The sequence below is a fragment of the Stomoxys calcitrans genome, chromosome 2, assembly GCF_963082655.1.
Source record: "Stomoxys calcitrans chromosome 2, idStoCalc2.1, whole genome shotgun sequence".
In the NCBI taxonomy this organism is placed as follows: domain Eukaryota; kingdom Metazoa; phylum Arthropoda; class Insecta; order Diptera; family Muscidae; genus Stomoxys; species Stomoxys calcitrans.
This window is the reverse complement of record NC_081553.1, coordinates 57,862,036-57,881,557: the sequence shown is the minus strand read 5'-3', so window position 1 is coordinate 57,881,557 and position 19,522 is coordinate 57,862,036. Positions and strand designations below refer to the sequence as shown.

The window sequence follows — 19,522 nt, the reverse complement described above, 5'->3', positions numbered from 1 at the left end:
TTCCTATTCTTACTGAGGAACGCGTATCAGCAAGTGTCATCCTGCAGAGTCTTATTAATTTTGTATGCATCTTGTATCTTGTATGCGATGGAGAGGAGACTTATTCCTCTGTAGTTGCACATTCCGTCTTGTCTCCTTTCTTGTGTACGGCACATAGCATAGCATAGCTGAGGTTCCAATCATCGGGTATGCGTTCTTCTAGCCAGATTTCGCAGATAAGCTGATGCATACGCCTTATCAGCGTGTCGCCTCCGGTCTTAAAATGTTCAACGGGTAACCCGTCGGCTCCTGCTGCTTTGTTGTTCTTTAGTCGGGTCACTGCTACTTGGACCTCATTCTGACTAGGAGGTAAACATTTTATACCATCATCAGGGATTGGTTCTGCAGTATCCTCTTCGCCGCCAACATCGGACACTAGCAGTTGAGTAAAATGTTCTTTCCATATCCTCAGCATGTTATCTGTGCCAGTTACCAGATTTCCTTTTTTGGCTCTGCAGGAGGATGTGCCTGAACCAAAGCCATCGGTTTGATGTTTAATTCTTTGGTAGAATTTCTGGACTTCATTCTGACTCCTGTACATCTCAATTCGCTCACACTCACGTCTTTCCATTTCCTTTTTCTTTCTGCGGAACAGACGTTTCTCCTCTCTCCCTTCTCCCGATACCTCTCCTTCCTGGCGCGTTGCTACTGACTGCAGGGTTGCTCTATATGCCGCATTCTTGGCTTCAGTAGCATCTCGACACTCTTGGTCGTACCATGGGTTTCTTGGTGGAGGCTTCCGGTACCGGAGTACGGCTTTCACGGCATTTTCCATGGAGTGGGCAATAGTTTGCCACTGCGCCATTATATAATCTATGGAACTATAAGAAGGAAAGAGATGGAACTATTTCCAGCAGTTCCTAACTTGGATAAGTGTAATGAACTAGTTCCATCCGGAACTACCCAACTCAAATTTTTACAGCCGAGTCCGAAAGGCTTGCCGCATGCAATGCTTCTTTGGGGAGAAATTTTTGCATGGCATAGTACTGCACAAATGTACATCACAAATAAGTAAGCCACCGCTGATATTTTTTTTTTATGATTCGAACCCAGGCGTTCAACGTCATATTTGGACATGCTAACATGCAAAGAACTTATAACATGTGATACATGGTGGAGGGTATCTAAGATTCGGCTCTGGCAAATTTAAAGCGCTTTTACTTGTTTTACAGGTAATCTTTTTTCATAGGGGGGTTTTTTTAGATTTTTTTCCACCAATGTTAAAATCATCATTCGATTAACTGGTTTACAGCTCAATTGAAGCACCCATTCATTCACATTCAAATATTCAAACCATGTTTGAAAAAACTACAAAAAAACTTGAAGCCCGACTTTATGACAAATTTACTTCGTAAAATCCTCAATTAATCAACGACATTTCGCTGTTACAAAAGCGAAAACCTTTGGTTACAACAATTATGACACTGCAGCGTCAAAACTACAAGGAAGACGTAACGTTTAGCGGTCACCATTACCATCACCATAATCAATTGACGAATATTAGTAATGGTTGTCATATGGCAATGTGATGCAGCAGTTTTTAATGTGAGTGCGTTGATAACATGTGAGAGATAACAGTTAACAATTGACCACCACAAGATGAGTGTTGTAATGGAGTCCATCAATAAACACAGGTGGTTCTCCAACTGCTGGTTGATCATTTTATGTACACATGATTATTTAATTTTACAAATTTGTTTTTTTCTCTATTTTTTCACTTTTTTCAAATTTCTATCCAATGCAATTCGTTACAATTTCATTACGTTTCCGATTTTGTCTATTTACATATGTCGAGTACAAGTCTGATTGCAAACAGATAACACACATACTTGTATCGGGCCGGGAGAGGTGTTTGTCCATTCGTCCGTCTGGATATGGCAGTAGTCGTCTTCAAAAACTTTGCTGTTATTGTTGTTGTTATTATGCCATGTTAGATAGTCGAGAAACCGAATCTTTATATTGAAGTGCATTTCGTAAAATTTATTTATTACAGTTTTACAATTGTGTGTAACAACAAGTTATAGAAAAGGTTTTTGTGCATTGTACGTGGGTGTGAAAATTTAACAGGATATTCGTTTTTAATTTTTTAAATAAAGTAAGAGTTGGAAATATTAATGAGAATAAGTTTGTGTGTAGAAGTGGAATATGTTCAAGGACTTTATATTAGACCAATGAACAATTCATGGACTTTCTTGCTAGAATGCATAATTGTGAAGATAAAAATAATTAATTTAGCACCAATTTAATGAAAAAAACATAAAATATTTTATTTCAATGATACTTCCATTATAGTTTTTGTGTTAAAGAAAACTTTGTTCAAAATTTGAGTTTCTTCAATAAAAATAGAAACTAATTAAAAGTGATATTTGTGTGTACTTAATATGATTGTTAGTAAAAAAAACATCCCTAACCCAAAATATTCTGTAAGGTGTCCTATACAAGGAAATTGTAAATATCATGTCATACTGAACATTGAAACAGATTGAAACAAAACAAGTAAAAAGGCATTAAGTTTGGCCTGGCCGAACCTCGAGTATATATGAAAAATCCCTTTCGTCACAATCCGGTGAAAATTGGATAACTTAAGCACCCAACTTCGCCACGGACATTGAGTGGTCTAATATAAATGTCACTATTCAATTTTGTAGAACAAAATACTTTTTGGCAGATGTATCCAATTATAAACCAATCTGAACCATATTAAGGTCGGATGTAGGGAGGTTTTAATCTACTCATTGTTTAAAAATTGAGCGAAATCGGGTAATAAATAAAGCTTTTATGGGCTTCAGTCCCCTTATCGGCAGATCGGTCTATATGGCAGCTATATCTAAATATAGTCCGATCTGAACCATATTAAGGTCGGGTGTCCGGAGGCTAAAAATAACTCACTGTTTGAAATTTCAGCGAAATCGGGTAATAAATAAAGCTTTTATGGGCTTCAGTCCCCTTATCGGCAGATCGGTCTATATGGCAGCTATATATAAATATAGACCGATATGTACCATATCAAGGTCGGATATTGGGAGGCTTAAAGCTACGCAGTGTTTCAAATGTCAGCGAAACCGGATAAAAAATTAAGCTTTTATGACCTTCAGGCCCCTTATCGACAGACCGGCCTATATGGCAGCTAAATCTAAATATAGTCCGATCTGAACCATATTTAGATCAGATATCGGGAAGCTTTAAATAACTCACTGTTTTCAATTTAAGCGAAATCAGGTAATAAATAAAGCTTTTATGACCTTCAGACCCCTTATCGGGAGATCGGTCTATATGGTAGCTATTGGGTTGCCCAAAAGTAATTGCGGATTTTTCATGCAGTCAGCGTTGACAATTTTTTTCACAGCTTATGACTCTGTAATTGCATTCTTTCTTCTGTCAGTTATCAGCTGTTAGCTTGCTTTAGAAAAAAAGTGTAAAAAAAGTATATTTGATTAAAGTTCATTCTAAGTTTTATTAAAAATGCTTTTTCTTTCTTTTAAAAAATCCGCAATTACTTTTTGGGCAACCCAATATATCTAAATATAATCCGATCTGAAGCATATTTGTATTTGGGAAGCCTTAAACTCACTTATTCAAATTTCAGCAAAATCGGATGGAAATAAAAGTTTTTATAGGCATTAGACCCTTTATCGGAAAATCGATCTATATAGCAGCTATATCCAAATATGGTCCGATTTGGCCCGTTCATGAACTTTACCATATCAAAAAGACGTATCTGTGACAAATTTCAGCTCAATATCTCAATTTTTAAAGGCTCTAGAGTGATTACAACAGACGGACGGACAGATGGACAGACGGATAGATGGACAGACACACGGACATCGTTAAATCGTTTTAGAATTTACGACGATCCGAAATATATATACTTCGAAGGGTCGGAAATTGATATTTCGATGTGTTGCAAACGGAATGACTAAATGAATACACCCCCTATCCTGCAGTGGTGGGTATAAAAACGAAATCTTGTTATTTTTATACCCACCACCAAAGGATGGGGGTATACTCATTTTGTCATTCCGTTTGCAACACATCGAAATAGCCTTATCCGACCCTATAAAGTATTTATATTCTTGATCAGCGTAAAAATCTAAGACGATCTGGACATGTCCGTCTGTCTGTCCGTCTGTCTGTTGAAATCACGCTACAGTCTTTAAAAATAGAGATATTGAGCTGAAATTTTGCACAGAGTCAGTTTTTGTTCATAAGCAGGTTAAGTTCGAAGATGGGCTATATCGGACTATATCTTGATATAGCCCCCATATAGACCGATCGGCCGATTTAGGGTCTTAGGCCCATAAAAGCCACATTTATTATCCGATTTGGCTGAAATTTAGGACAGTGAGTTGTGTTAGGCCTTTAGACATCCCTCATCAATTTGGCTCAGATCGGTCCAGATTTGGATATAGCTGCCATATAGACCGATCGGCCGATTTAGGTCTTAGGCCCATAAAAGCCACATTTATTATCCGATTTGGCTGAAATTTGGGACAGTGATTGTGTTAGGCCCTTAGACATCCTCCGTCAATTTGGCCCATATCGGTCCAGATTTGGATATAGCTGTCAAATAGACCTATCCTCCGATTTAGGGTCTAGGGCCCATAAAAGCCACATTTATTATCCGATTTAGCTGAAATTTTTGACAGTGAGTAACGTAAAGCCCCTTGACATAACTCTGCAATATGGCCCAGATCGGTCCAGATTTGGATATAGCTGCCATATAGACCTATCCTCCGATTTAGGGTCTTAGGCCCATAGAAGCCACATTTTTTATCCGATTTTGCTGAAATTTGGGACAGTGAGTTGCGTTAGACCACCCAACATCTATCTTTAATTTGGCTCAGATCGGTATAGATCTAGATATAGCTGCCATATAGACCGATCTCTCGATTTAAGGTATTGCGCCTATACAAGGCTCATTTATTGTCAGATTTTGCCAAAATTTGGGGTAGTGAGTTGTGTTTGGCCCTTCGATATTCTTCGTCAATTTGGCTCAGATAGGTCCAAATTTGGATATAGCTGCCATATAGACCGATCTCTCGATTCAAAGTTTTGGGCCAATAAAAGGCCTATTTATTGTCAGATGTCGCCGAAATTTGGGACAGTGAGCTGTGTTAGGCCCTTCGACATCCTTCCTTAATTTGGCCCAGATCGATTCGAATATAGCTGCCATATAGACCGACATTTCGAGTAAAAGTCTTGGCCCCATAAAATATGCATTTATAATCCGATTTCACTGAAATTTGGCATAGTGACTTATGTTAGGCTTTTCGACATCCGTGTCGTATATGCTTCAGATCGGTCTATATTTCAATTTAGTTACCAAAAAGACCAATATTTTGCTCTACAAAATTGAACAATGACTTGTACTTGTTAGTATTTTGTCCGAATCGGAACATATTTCGATATAGCTGCTATGGGGCATAAGGTATGCATTTTTCACAGGATTTTGGCGAAAGACGGTTTACATATATACCCGAGGTGGTGGGTATCCAAAGTTCGGCCCGGCCGAACTTAACGCCTTTTTACTAGTTAATTTTTTCATTGTTTCAGCCTTTAGCTTTTCACAAATTTTGTTCACAGTTAAGTTTACCAAGAATTGTCACCCACATTTGCAACCAAATCACGTTTAGAAAATCGGAAGTGTGAACTTTTTATCTTGTGTTTTGATTTAATTTTTTTAAAACAAACAATCGCTACCTTTTTGTTTGTATGAAATGGATTTGTTGATTTGAATTTTTATAAATTCGTTTTTGGATTCATTCGTGTTCTCATCGTTATTGTCATGACAGTTATAAAAAAAAATAATTTAATTGCATTTGTTTGCGTTTTTTGGAATTGTCTGGGTATTTTGTCTTTAAATCGCAATGAAAGCTTTTGTTTGGGGGATTTTTACTTATTTTTAAACGCTTGAATTCCAAATTTTAATGCCAACCTTAAATTTAGGCTTAATTTGGTTTTTCGTTAGATTTTATTAAAACTTTATCGAAAAATTGGGTAATATTCAAATACTAGTACGGTTAGACAAATGTTTGGTTTTCAAGGTTTTAAATTGGTATTACTGTTTACGGTTAGAGACATACACGTATATTAATAATACTTGAAGTCACTTTTAAATTGAACGCATTTGGCATACAGATAGATAGTACTGAAGTAGTCATCATATAGACTTATTATACCCATCACCATAGGATAGGGGGTATATTCATTTAGTCATTTCGTTTGCATGACATCGATGAAATATCAATATCCGACCCTACAAAGTTTATATATTTCGGATCGTCGTCGGATCGTCTAAGACGATTTAACGATGTCCGTGTGTCTGTCCGTCTGTCCGACCGTTTGTTGTAATCACTCCACAGCCTTCAAAAATTGAGATATTGGGCTGAAATTTGGCACAGATATATATTTTTGATGCACGCTGGTTAAGTTCTTGAACGGGCCAAATCGGACCATATTTGAATATAACTACTATATAGACTGATCTGCCGATAAAGGGTCTAATACCCATAAATGCTTTATTTTTTATCCGATTTCGCTGAAATTTTAAACAGTGAGTAGTTTTAGGTCTCCCGACATCTGACCCAAATATGGTTCAGATCGGACTATATTTAGATATAGCTGCCATATAGACCGATTTGCCGATAAGGGGTCTGAAGCCCATAAAAGCGTTATTTATAACCCGATTTTGCGGAAATTTGACACAGTAAGTTTTTTTGAACCTCCTTATAATCGACTTTAATATAATTCATATCGGACTATTTTTAGATATAGCTGCCATATAGACCGATCTCTCGATAAAGGGTATGAAGCCCATAAAAGCTATATTTTTTATTCGATTTCGTTGAAATTTGAAACAGTGCGTTGTTTTAGGCCTCTCGACATCCGCCCCATATATGGTTCAGATCGAACTATATTTAGATATAGCTGTCATATAGACCGATCTACCGTTTGAGGGTCTGGAACCCATAAAAACTGCATGTATTACCTAATTTCGCTGAAATTTTAAACAGTGAGTTGTTTTAAGCCACCCGCCATCTGATCCAAATATGGTAAAGATTGGACTGTATTTGGATATAGCTGACATATAGACCGATAAGCCGATAAAGGGTCTGAAGCTCATAAAAGCTTTATTTATTACCTGATTTCGTTAAAATTTGAAATAGTGAGTTGCTTTGCAAATTGCAAATTTTGCCCATGAACATTCCACTAAGGAAAAGGGGCAAACTTCTCACATATCAATGAGTGCAGTCCGATTCAAGTTTTTAGGCTCAATGATAAGGGGCCTCCTTTTTATAGCCGAGTCCGAACGGCGTGCCGCAGTGCGACACCTCTTTGAAGAGAAGTTTTACATGGCATAAATAGTACCTCCCAAATGTTGCCAGCATTAGGAGGGGAAAACCACCGCTGATAATTTTTTCTGATGGTCTCGCCAGGATTCAAACCCAGGCGTTCAGCGTCATAGGCGGACATGTTAACCTCTGCGCTACGGTGGCCTCCGAGTGAGTTGCTTTAAGCCTTCCAACATTCGACTCATATATGAATCAGATCAGGCTATACAGATATAGCTGTCATATAGACCGATCTTCTAATTTCGGGTCTTAATCCCATAAAAAGCGGGACCTGAATAGAATATGATCGAGACCAGCACCTATATACACGTAACTATGGATATAGTAGTGGAGTTATAGTAAAATAGGATAGAATATCCTTGGTGGTGGGTGTCCAAAGTTCGGCACAGCCGAACATTTTTACTTGTTTTTTTTTTTTTTTTTTTTTTTTTTGTATACAGTGCGCCTTAGTTTAACAAAGGAAGAACTTATAAACTTTCCATGTCCATGCACCTTAGAATAGAAATTGTCTATATTCCAACATGTGCGCTGATTGTGTCGATTGCTAATATCTTTACTAAACAGTTTAATTCGATTCGTTTTTAACATTTCTTTTAAAGTTGGGGAGTGTTGTTATGACTTCAAACAACCATGGTCCCAATAGATGTATAACCTAATATAGCTTCGACATAAACCGACCTCCAGTTTTGAGATCTCGAGCACCTGGAAGCTTCAATTGTTGTACGATTTTGCTAAAATTTTGTACGTGTTGTTTTATTATGACTTCCAACGTCAGTGCCAAGTATGGTCCAAATCGGTGAATAACCTGATTTAGCTTCTATTGGGTTGCCCAAAAAGTAATTGCGGATTTTTCATATAGTCGGCGTTGACAAATTTTTTCACAGCTTGTGACTCTGTAAATGCATTCTTTCTTCTGTCAATTATCAGCTGTTACTTTTAGCTTGCTTTAGAAAAAAAGTGTAAAAAAAGTATATTTGATTAAAGTTCATTCTAAGTTTTATTAAAAATGCATTTACTTTCTTTAAAAAAATCCGCAATTACTTTTTGGGCAACCCTCGATTGTAAAGGGTGATTTTATTTTGATTGATAATCGCTTGGACTCAAACTTCTAATATGATCAACACATTTGCGGATGACAGCCATCTCTGCGGGACTTACAGAGTAGATTTTAATGCACGAACGACATAGTGCTGTTTGTTCGAAAGAAGCATTCAAGTGCCAAATCAGGCCTAAGATGGAATATAACTTCCATATTTGAGCGGGGGCTCCAAAATCCTCCTTGGAGCTATTTTACCGGATTCAGAGGAGAGCGATGGTGTTGACCGACGATGTAAGGGTATCCAACTCCATTGTTTCACTTGAGCACCGTTGGAATGTGGGCAACGTGGTACTGTTTATACCTTTCACTACTACTGTGGTACAGGGTATTATAACTTTGTGCATTTGTTTGCAACGCAAAGAAGGAGAAGAGCTAGACCCATTGATAAGTATACGGATCGGCTTAGAATCGGTATAGAATCTAAATCTGAACCGATTTCTTCCAAAATCAATAGCATTTGTCCTTCGACCAAAAACAAAAAAAGGCTTGTGCAGAATTCCATGACAATCGGACAACAAATGCGACTTGTACCTTGATCACAAGAAAACATGGACAGACAGACGAACAGGTGGGCATAGCTAAATCGAACAGGTGGGCATAGCTAAATCGAACAGGTGGGCATAGCTAAATCGGCATCGAATCCTGATTCGATTTAGTCTGTCTGTCCATGTTTTCTTGTGATCAAGGTACAAGTCGCATTTGTTGTCCGATTGTCATGGAATTCTGAACAAGCCCTTTTTTTGGTCCAAGGACAAACGCTATTGATTTTAGAAGAAATCAGTTCAGATTTAGATATAGCTCCCATATATATATTTATCTCATATGGCCTTTTAAGCCTGTAGAAGCCACAGTTTTGGTCCGATTTCTACAAAATTTGATATGAGGTGTATTATTTGACGTCCTCATATGTGTACAAAATGTTGTCAAAATCGGACCAAATTTAAATATAGCTCCCATATATAACTTTCATCCGATATGGTCTTTTAAGGCTGTAGGAGCCGCATTTTTATTCCGATCTATACAAAATTTCGCGTGAGGTGTTCTATTCAACGTCCTCATGTGTGTAAAAAATTTCGTCAAAATCGGTTCAGATTTAGATATAGCTCCCATATATATCTTTCATCCGATATGGCCTTTAAGGACCGTAGAAGGCACAATATTGGTCTGTTCTGTGTAGAATTAAGCAAGAGGTGTTTGACTTTTTTATACGTGTATATATCTTTCATCCGATATGGCCTTTTAAGCTTGCAGAAGCCACAGTTTTGGTCCGATCTGTATAAAATTTAGCGTGAGGTGTTTTATGCGATGTCCTCATGTGTGTTCAAAATTTCGTAAAAATTGGAACAGATTAAGATATAGCTCCCATATATTTATATCTTTCATCCGACATGGCCATTTAAAGCTGTAGATGCCATAGTTTTTGTCCGATTTTTAGCACTAGATATTTTTTTAACATCCCAATGCGTGTGCAAAATTTCATCAAAGTCGATCCTGGTTTAGATATAGCTCCGACATATATCTTCGTAAAAAAATTTACTAGGCTTTATTTAATCTTTCAATAAGTATGCAAAATTAAAGTCTGAATAGATTTCAACATAGGTTCCATGTATTGAAAGAAGTACGTATTCTGGGTGGTGTAGGGTATTATATAGTCGGCCCCGCCCGACTTTTGCCTTTCCTTACTGGTTAATAAATACTATTGGGTTGCCCAAAAAGTAATTGCGGATTTTTTAAAAGAAAGTAAATGCATTTTTAATAAAACTTATTTAGAATGAACCTTAATCAAATATACTTTTTTTACACTTTTTTCTAAAGCAAGCTAAAAGTAACAGCTGATAACTGACAGAAGAAAGAATGCAATTACAGAGTCACAAGCTGTGAAAAAATTTGTCAACGCCGACTATATGAAAAATCCGCAATTACTTTTTGGGCAACCCAATATTATGATGTTTGCTTTGCAAAGATTCGTCTTCTTATACCTGAAGTAAGGAGGTTTGCCAGGGATACGGGATTTTCTAGGAACGCACATTAGTATGTGATCTATTGGCCAGTGGACCGACTTAGCATATCCTTAAAAACTCGTTAGTTGCCTAGACAATGCGAATGACATCGACTTCGGGCAAATATCTTTCCCATTACCGACCTGTAGAAATTAAAAAAAAATGTGAATAAACACTTCAACCTCTTTCGCTCCGATTGCTCATTTTCCATTCCCCAACGCAATGCACTGCATGTATATGGGACATTCCTTTCATATTGGTTAAATATAAAAGAAGATGTGGTCCAAATAGGCCTATTACCTGATATATTGGGTTGCCCAAAAAGTAATTGCGGATTTTTCATATAGTCGGCGTTGACAAATTTTTTCACAGCTTGTGACTCTGAAATTGCATTCTTTCTTCTGTCAGTTATCAGCTATTACTTTTAGGTTGCTTTAGAAAAAAAGTGTAAAAAAAGTTTATTTGATTAAAGTTCATTCTAAGTTTTATTAAAAATGCATTTACTTTCTTTTAAAAAAACCGCAATTACTTTTTGGGCAACCCAATAACTCCTATATAAAGCGAACTCCCCATTAGTCTTTTACGGCCTCAAGAAGCTTAAAATTTTCGCTGAATTACTAGAAATTTTGTAGATAAAATGCACATATGATCTTAATTTAAGTTCCTTTTTGTTTGTGATGTATCCATTTTTGGGCACGGGCCATAGTACGCTGAGGCTCTAATCATCGGGTATGCGTTCTTCATGCCTGGTGGGCGGATGTATACGCGTCATCAAAGTGACGCTTCCGGTATAAAATATTTCAACCGGTACCCTATCGGCACTTGCTGCCTTGTTGTTCTTCAACCGGGTTACTGCTATGTGGACCTCATTCTGACTAGGCATTATAAATTCTACACCTTCAACAGCGATTGTTTTTGGGGTATAAACTATCGAGTACCAAGGATTGGAAAAATTTTTCTTTCCATTCCGTAAGCACACCTCTATATATGCTACCAGATTTTCTTCTTTGTCTTACGGAGTATGCACCTGTGCCAAGGTCATCAGATTGATGTTTCATTCTTTGGCGGAACTTCTGGGCTTAATTGTGACCCCGAAATATCTCGATTCGCTCATGTGCTCTTCTTTTGATTTTCACTTCTTGTTGCGGAATAGACGTTTCTTTTCTCTACATTTTAACTACTTTTTCAAGCATAAAGGGAGTTGCCCATTAAAGGGAGTTGTGGGGATTTTCTCCAACAAATTTGCCCATGAACATTCCATTCCAGGAACAGAGGCAAAGCTTTCACATATCAATGAGTGCTGTCCCATTCATGTTTAAACTCCAATTTTTATATCTGATTATAATTCCATCTTGAATTATCTGCAATAGTCTTTTTCCATGAATGTTAACCATTTGACAAGTGAATGAGTAATAGTAGCATGTCCTGTATTGATTCTTGTCAGTTTCACAAATTCACAAGAATTTGTAATTCATTTTCATGAGTAATAAAATTTTTCACTACCACTTGTTGATGGTCGGTCAGAAAGGCGTGCAGTCCCCGATTATCACATTTGTCAACATTCACCAGTCAATATGCATTCAGTCATGTGTATAGTTTTTATTACCACCATCAATGCCATCACCATTTGAACAACCTCCTTTCTCCTTTTATTTATATTGCTGGTGTTGTTGTTGCATTTATTGCCATATCTAATTGTTGTTGTTTCGTTTTTGCATTTTAGCTGTCATTTTAAGTGTCATTCGCCTGTTCACTAAATGAATTTGAACGCACCACAAATCAGATACCAAGAAGTAAGTCCATTTCAAATGAGTGAAGGATTTACTCCCTCGCAATCACGCAATCACACAATGGAGCCCGTCAAAACAGGACGTATTTTTCTAGCAGCCGTAGCAGGTAAGTAAAATGGCCTTAGAGCACACTTTTTAAGTGATAATTTTTATTTTTTTTATTTTGCTTTTCGGCAGCCAATTTATCAGCCTTTGCTGTTGGTACATGTTTGGGTTGGACCTCACCTGTTACCCCCAAATTAAAATCAAGTGATACCTCTGATTCACCTCTAGATCATCCTATTGATTCAACAGATGAAGCATGGATTTCATCAATTGTCGCTTTGGGAGCCTTAGTAGGTGAGTTGAGTTGAATGAATTGATTAAAGTTTTGAAGTAGTGTTTATTTTAACTAACAATGAAAAACTTGGCTCTGGCAAAGGTGATCAATGAGATGCGTTCGTTGGGAATTATGACGAAAATTTTGTCTAAGTTACGAATTCTTTTGAAAATCGAAAATTTGTGCAAATTTTAATCGCCAGGACCTTACAATGTATCCATGTCCGAAACACAGGCTCCCTGGCTTTGAAAAGTCCATAGGAAAATAAAAGCAAAAAAAAGCGTGCTAAGTTCGGCCGGGCCGAATCTTATTTACCCTCCACCATGGATCGTATTTGTCAAATTTTTTGAATGACTTTTGGAATATATATGTGAGCTACATCAAGTTATTGACCGATATGGAACATACATTTCATGGCTGTTAGAAGTCATAGAAAAATACCACCAAAACTACCAAACATTTCAGGTAAATCGAGTAAAATTTGCGCCCTCCAGTGGCTCAGAGTGTGAAATTGGGAGATCGGTCTAATTGCCATTTATATCCGGTTATCTTCCGATTTAGACCATACTTGACATAGTTGTTGAGAGTACCAAAACACCACGTGCAAAATTTCAGCCAAGTCTGATAAGAATTGCGCCCTGTAGAAGCTCAAGAAGTCTAATCGGGAGATCGGTTTATATAGCAGCTATATCAGATTATGTACCGATTTAGAACTTACTTGGCACAGTTTTTGGAAGTCATGCCAAAACACCATGTGCAAAATTTCGGCCAAGTCGGATAAGAATTGCGGCCTCTACAAGTTCAAGAAGTCTAATCGGAAAATCGGTTTATATGGCAGCTATATCAAGTTATGAACCGATTTGAATCATACTTAGCACAGTTGTTGGAAGTGATACCATATCTCTAGAGGCTCAAAAGTCAAGACCCAATATCGGTTTATATGACAGCTATATCAAAACTTGGACCGATTTTGCCTATTTACAATCTCAACCGACCTACAATAATAAAAAGTATTTGTGCAAAATTTCAAGGCAGACGGACGGACATGGTTAGATCGACTTAAAATGTCATGACGATCAAGAATATATACTTCATAGGGTCTAAGACGCATATTTCGAGAAGTTACGAAGAGAATGCCGAAATTATCCTATAGTGGAGCGTATTATAAGATGATATTATTTGTATTGGTATCATTTTTTTCCACTTTATACTTATTCCGCGTTGTTAGTGTAAAACTCACCACTCGGTATTCGCACTGCTCTCATGCTTTGAATGGCTGAGTTCCATATAGTCCCGGTCGGTCCACTTTTATTTTTGTGTGGTGCTTTTGGGGGTTAGGGTGAGGGTCCGCCCCCTTACGTTAATAACAACTTCTATATCCTATTGTTCCTTTCAGACCATATTCGTAATCTACTCCCTGGTGCTTTTGGGGTAAGGTGAAGAGTATGCTCCCTTACGATATCAAAAAAATCTATAGCCTTTTGCTCCATTCAGACCATATTCAGTATCTACTCGCTAATACCTATCATTTGAGTTCCATTTCGTCCCGATCGGTTCACTTTTATTTTTTGGGTGGTGCTTTTATATTTACTTTATATTAATTCCGCGATGTGAGTTTGAAACTCACCATTCGATATTCGCACTGCTCTCATGCTTTGAATGACATTGTTCCATATTGTCCGGATCGGACCACTTTTATTTTTGGCTGGTGCATTGGTTTAAGGGGGAGGGTCCGCCCCTTACGATATCAACAAATACTACAGTCTATTGCTCCTTTTAGACCATATTCGTAATCTACTCCTTACTCCCTACTCTCTGGTGCTTTTGCGGTAAGGGGGAGGGTCCGCCCCCTTACGATATTAACAAATACTTCAGCCTATTGCTCCATTCAGACCATATTCTTTATCTATTCACTAATACCTATCATTTGAGTTCGATTTTGTCCCGGTCGGTCAACTTATATTTTTGGGTGGTGCTTTTGGGGTGAGGGGAGGGTTCGCCTGATATCAACTAATTATATAGCCTATTGCTCTTTCCACACGATATTCGTAAGCTATTCACAAATACCTTTAATTTGAGACTCATATTGTCGTTATCGTCCAATATCAAATTAAAGATAATGTTTATCAAATTAAAGATAATGATTACGAATCAAATATGATCCAGAGCAGCCCCCATTTGCATATTACTGTGGATGTGGAGTTTTTATAAAACATGGTGGTTAATTTATCCATGGTGGTGGGTATCCAAAGTTCGTCACATCCGAACTTAACACGTTTTTACTTGTTATACCCACCACCGAAGGATGGGAGTATATTCATTCCGTTTGCAACACATCGAAATATCCATTTCCGACCCTATAAGGTATATATATCCTTGATCGCCGTAAAAATTTAAGACGATCTAGCCATGTCCGTCCGTCTTTCCGTTGAAATCACGATACAGTCTTAAAAAATAGAGATATTGAGCTGAAACTTTGCACAGATTCTTTTTTTTTTTTGTCTATAGGCTGTTTAAGTTCGAAAATGGCCTATATCATGATATAGCCCCCATATAGACCGATCCGCCGATTTAGGGTCTTTGGCCCACAAAAGCCACATTTACTATCCGATTGTGCTGAAATTAAGAACAGTGAGTTGTGTAAGGCCAGTCGATATCCTTCTTCAATTTGGCCCAGATCGGTCCAAATTTGAATATAGCTGCCATACAGACCGATCTCTTGATTAAAGGTCTTACGCCCATAAAAGCCACATTCATTATCCGATTTTGCTAAAATTTGGGACAGTGAGTTGTGTAATGCCAGTCGATATCCTTCTTCAATTTGGCCCAGATCGGCCCAGATTTGGATATAGCTGCCATATAAACCCATCTCTCAATTTAAGGTATTGGGCACATAAAAGACGCATTTATTGTCCGATTTCGCCGAAATTTGGGGCAGTGAGATATGTAAGGCCCTTCAACGTCCCTCTTCAATTTGGCCCAAATCGGTTCAGATTTGGATATAGCTGCCATATAGATCGATCTCTCGATTTAAGGTGTTGGGTCCATAAAAGACGCATTTACTGTCCGATTTCGACGAGATTTGGGACAGTGAGTTGTGTTAGGCCCTTCGATATCCCTCTTCAATTTGGCCCAAATCGGTTCAGACTTGGATATAGCTGCCATATAGACCGATCTCTCGATTTAAGGTGTTGGGTCCATAAAAGGCCCACTTATTGCCCGATTTCGCCGAAATTTGGGACAGTGAGTTGTGTTAGGCCCTTCGATATCCCTCTTCAATTTGGCCCAGATCGGTTCAGATTTGGATATAGCTGTCATATAGACCGATCTCTCGATTTAAGGTATTGGGTCCATAAAAGGCGCACTTATTGCCCGATTTCGCCGAAATTTGGGACAGTGAGATATTTAAGGCCCTTCAACATCTCTCTTCAATTTGGCCCAAATCGGTTCAGATTTAGATATAGCTGTCATATAGACCGATCTCTCAATTTAAAGTATTGGGCCCAAAAAAGGCGCACTTATTTCCCGATTTCGCCGAAATTTGGGACAGTGAGATATGTAAGGCCCTTCAACGTCCCTCTTCAATTTGGCCCAAATCGGTTCAGATTTGGATATAGCTGCCATATAGATCGATCTCTCGATTTAAGGTGTTGGGTCCATAAAAGACGCATTTACTGTCCGATTTCGACGAAATTTGGGACAGTGAGTTGCGTTAGGCCCTTCGACATTCTTCTCCAATTTGGCCCAGATCGGTCTAGATTTGGATATAGCTGTCATCTGGACCGATCTCTCGATTTTAGGTATTGGGCCCATAAAAGGCGCACTTATTGCCCGATTTCGCCGATATTTGGGACAGTGAGTTGTGTAAGGCCAGTCGATATACTTCTTCAATTTGGCTCAGATCGGTTCAGATTTGGATATAGCTATCATACAGACCGATCTCTCGATTTAAGATTTTGGTCCCATAAAAGGCTCATTTATTATCCGATTTAGCCGAAACAGTGAGTTGTGTTAGGCCCTTCGACAGCCTTCTTCAATTTCGCCCAAATCGGTTCAGATTTGGATATAGCTGCCATATAGACCGATCTCTCGATTTAAAGTCTTGGCCCCATTAAATGGCACATTTATAATCCGATTTCGCTGAAATTTGACACAGTGGCTTATGTTAGGCTTTTCATCATCCGTGTCGTATATGGTTCAGCGCGGACTATATTTCGATATGGCTACCAAAAAGACCAATAATTTGTTCTTAAAAATTGAACAATAACTTGTACTTATTAGAGAACTCAATATTCGTGTCGAATTTGGTCCAAATCGGACCATATTTCGATATAGCTGCTATGGGGACATAAATTATGAATTTTTAACCGGATTAGTTGAAGGTGGTTTAAATATATACCCGAGGTGGTGGGTATCCAAAGTTCGGCTCGGCCGAACTTAACGCTTTTTTTACTTGTTTTGTTATCAAATATTCGTTGAAAGATTTTAATTTTTATAAACTAAGCTTGAAACATTTTGTGCTTGAAAATCCATATTTTATGAAAACAAGAATTCTAAATTTTGCGAATTTTTCCGAAATTCTAAGTCATAACTGTGTCGTCTAAAAATACTCATTAAATGTTTTCAAATGGCCATTCAGTACCCAATAACTCTCCCACTAACTCTCTAACTCAAACACCCACTAAAGTAAAACTAGGTAAATGTGTCCTAAAACAAACATTTTATTCGTTTTGCTTTTATTCTCTCTCTCTCTCTTTCATTTCCAGCTCCATTTGTCGCTGGTCCATTGGCCGATAAAATCGGTCGCAAATGGGTTCTGCTATCCAGTTCGCTATTTTTTGTGATTGCCTATGCGCTCATGATGGTCGGTGGATCAGTGGCGGTTTTATTGGTGGCTCGTCTGGTTCAAGGCTTTGGTGTGGGCTTTGTGATGACAGTGCAGCCCATGTATGTGGGTGAGATAGCCACGGACAGTGTGAGAGGTGCCACAGGCTCTCTAATGCAATTGTTCATTGTGTGTAAGTTAAGACTGGCAAATAAAAAGTTTCAAATTTCCAGCCACTAAGGTCATAACATTTCTTTGTCTCTCTTTTTAGCTGGCATTTTGTATGTGTATTGCATAGGTCCCTTTGTGTCCTATCAAGCCTTGCAATGGTGTTGCATAGTTGTGCCCATTGTTTTCGATGCCTGCTTCTTTTTTATGCCCGAAAGTCCCTACTATCTGGCGGGTAAGGGTCGCAAAATGGAGGCCTTAAAATCTTTGCAATTCCTGCGCGGACAAAGTGCTAGTGGTGCCCAGGATGAGATGGCGGGCATACAGGCCAGTGTGGAAGAGTCCATGGCCAACAAGGGCTCCGTTACCGACATCATCAAGAATCCAGGCAATCGCAAAGCTCTCTTCATCTCTGCCGGTCTTTTGGTATTCCAACAATTCTCGGGTATCAATGTGGTGCTTTTCAATTCCCAATCGATTTTCCAAAGTGCTGGCACAGATTTGGATCCCGCAGTGGCCACCATCATTATTGGTGTGGTGCAAGTGGCCTCATCGGGTTTGACACCCATAATAGCCGATCGCATGGGACGCAAAATTATACTTTTAATCTCTTCGAGTGTTATGACCGTGGGTTTGGCCGCTTTGGGCACCTTCTTCTACATGAAGCTAAAGGTGGGCGATGTCTCCAGTGTCCTATGGTTGCCCGTGCCAGCCCTTGTGGTCTATAACATTGTCTACTGTGTGGGCTTTGGACCCCTACCCTGGGCCGTCATGGGTGAGATGTTCCCTGCCAATGTTAAGTCCATAGCCTCATCCATTGTGGCCTCTACCTGCTGGATGTGTGGCTTTCTGGTCACCTATTTCTATCCCGCTCTGGATGCCTTGGGCACCTACTATGCCTTCTGGTTGTTTGGCATCTTCTGTGTTGTGGCCTTCTTCTTTGTGCTGTTCGTAGTGATGGAGACCAAGGGTCTGAGCTTGCAGGAGATTCAAGACAAACTAAATGGCAAATAGAGTTGAGTAGACGAGGTAGAGATGATATACTGCTGCGGCATGGTCGCCATAAAATAAACATTTTGTGAGATATCGAAATATATATTTTTTGAGTATTTTACAAATCAAGGACTAAACACAAGCACACTATAGTATTTTTAGATAGATTTTAGACTTGTATATCTATTTTTTATTATGTATGTACTTTATTATATATACAAAGTTGTTCTTAGTTATTTAAGTATACCAATGAATCACTATATATATACGATTTAATGTGATAAGTATGTGAGAATATTATTATAATAAAATAAACAGGAAAACCAAAAATTAAAAAAATTAATAAGAAAACAAATTTACATTTTTCAAGTTTTTTTGCCTGTTAGGGCGAAGATCATTAAATTTTTACAATTTTTGTTTGTTTCTCTTTCGAGACGAGCTCAATCAAATAAAATAAAATAAAATAAAATAAAATGAAATAAAATAAAATAAAATAAAATAAAATAAAATAAAATAAAATAAAATAAAATAAAATAAAATAAAATAAAATAAAATAAAATAAAATAAAATAAAATAAAATAAAATAATATAAAATAAAATAAAATAAAATAAAATAAAATAAAATAAAATAAAATAAAATAAAATAAAATAAAATAAAATAAAATAAAATAAAATAAAATAAAATATAATAAAATAAAATAAAATAAAATAAAATAAAATAAAATAAAATAAAATAAAATAAAATAAAATAAAATAAAATAAAATAAAATAAAATAAAATAAAATAAAATAAAATAAAATAAGATAAAATAAAATAAAATAAAATAAAATAAAATAAAATAAAATAGAATAAAATAAAATAAAATAAAATAAAATAAAATAAAATAAAATAAAATAAAATAAAATAAAATAAAATAAAATAAAATAAAATAAAATAA

The 19,522-nt window shown here is 37.3% G+C and overlaps 1 protein-coding gene across 1 annotated transcript; it reads left to right on the top strand.

Annotated features, from left to right (window-relative positions):
- The first annotated feature begins 2,026 nt into the window (after positions 1–2,026).
- LOC106080664 (facilitated trehalose transporter Tret1) lies at positions 2,027–18,940 on the top strand. Its single transcript, XM_059362724.1, has 5 exons — positions 2,027–2,134; positions 12,214–12,386; positions 12,458–12,619; positions 17,366–17,617; positions 17,696–18,940. The coding sequence occupies exons 2-5, from the start codon at positions 12,248–12,250 to the stop codon at positions 18,604–18,606; spliced, it is 1,464 nt and encodes a 487-aa protein (XP_059218707.1). The 5' UTR covers positions 2,027–2,134; positions 12,214–12,247; the 3' UTR covers positions 18,607–18,940.
- The last annotated feature ends 582 nt before the right edge of the window (positions 18,941–19,522 follow it).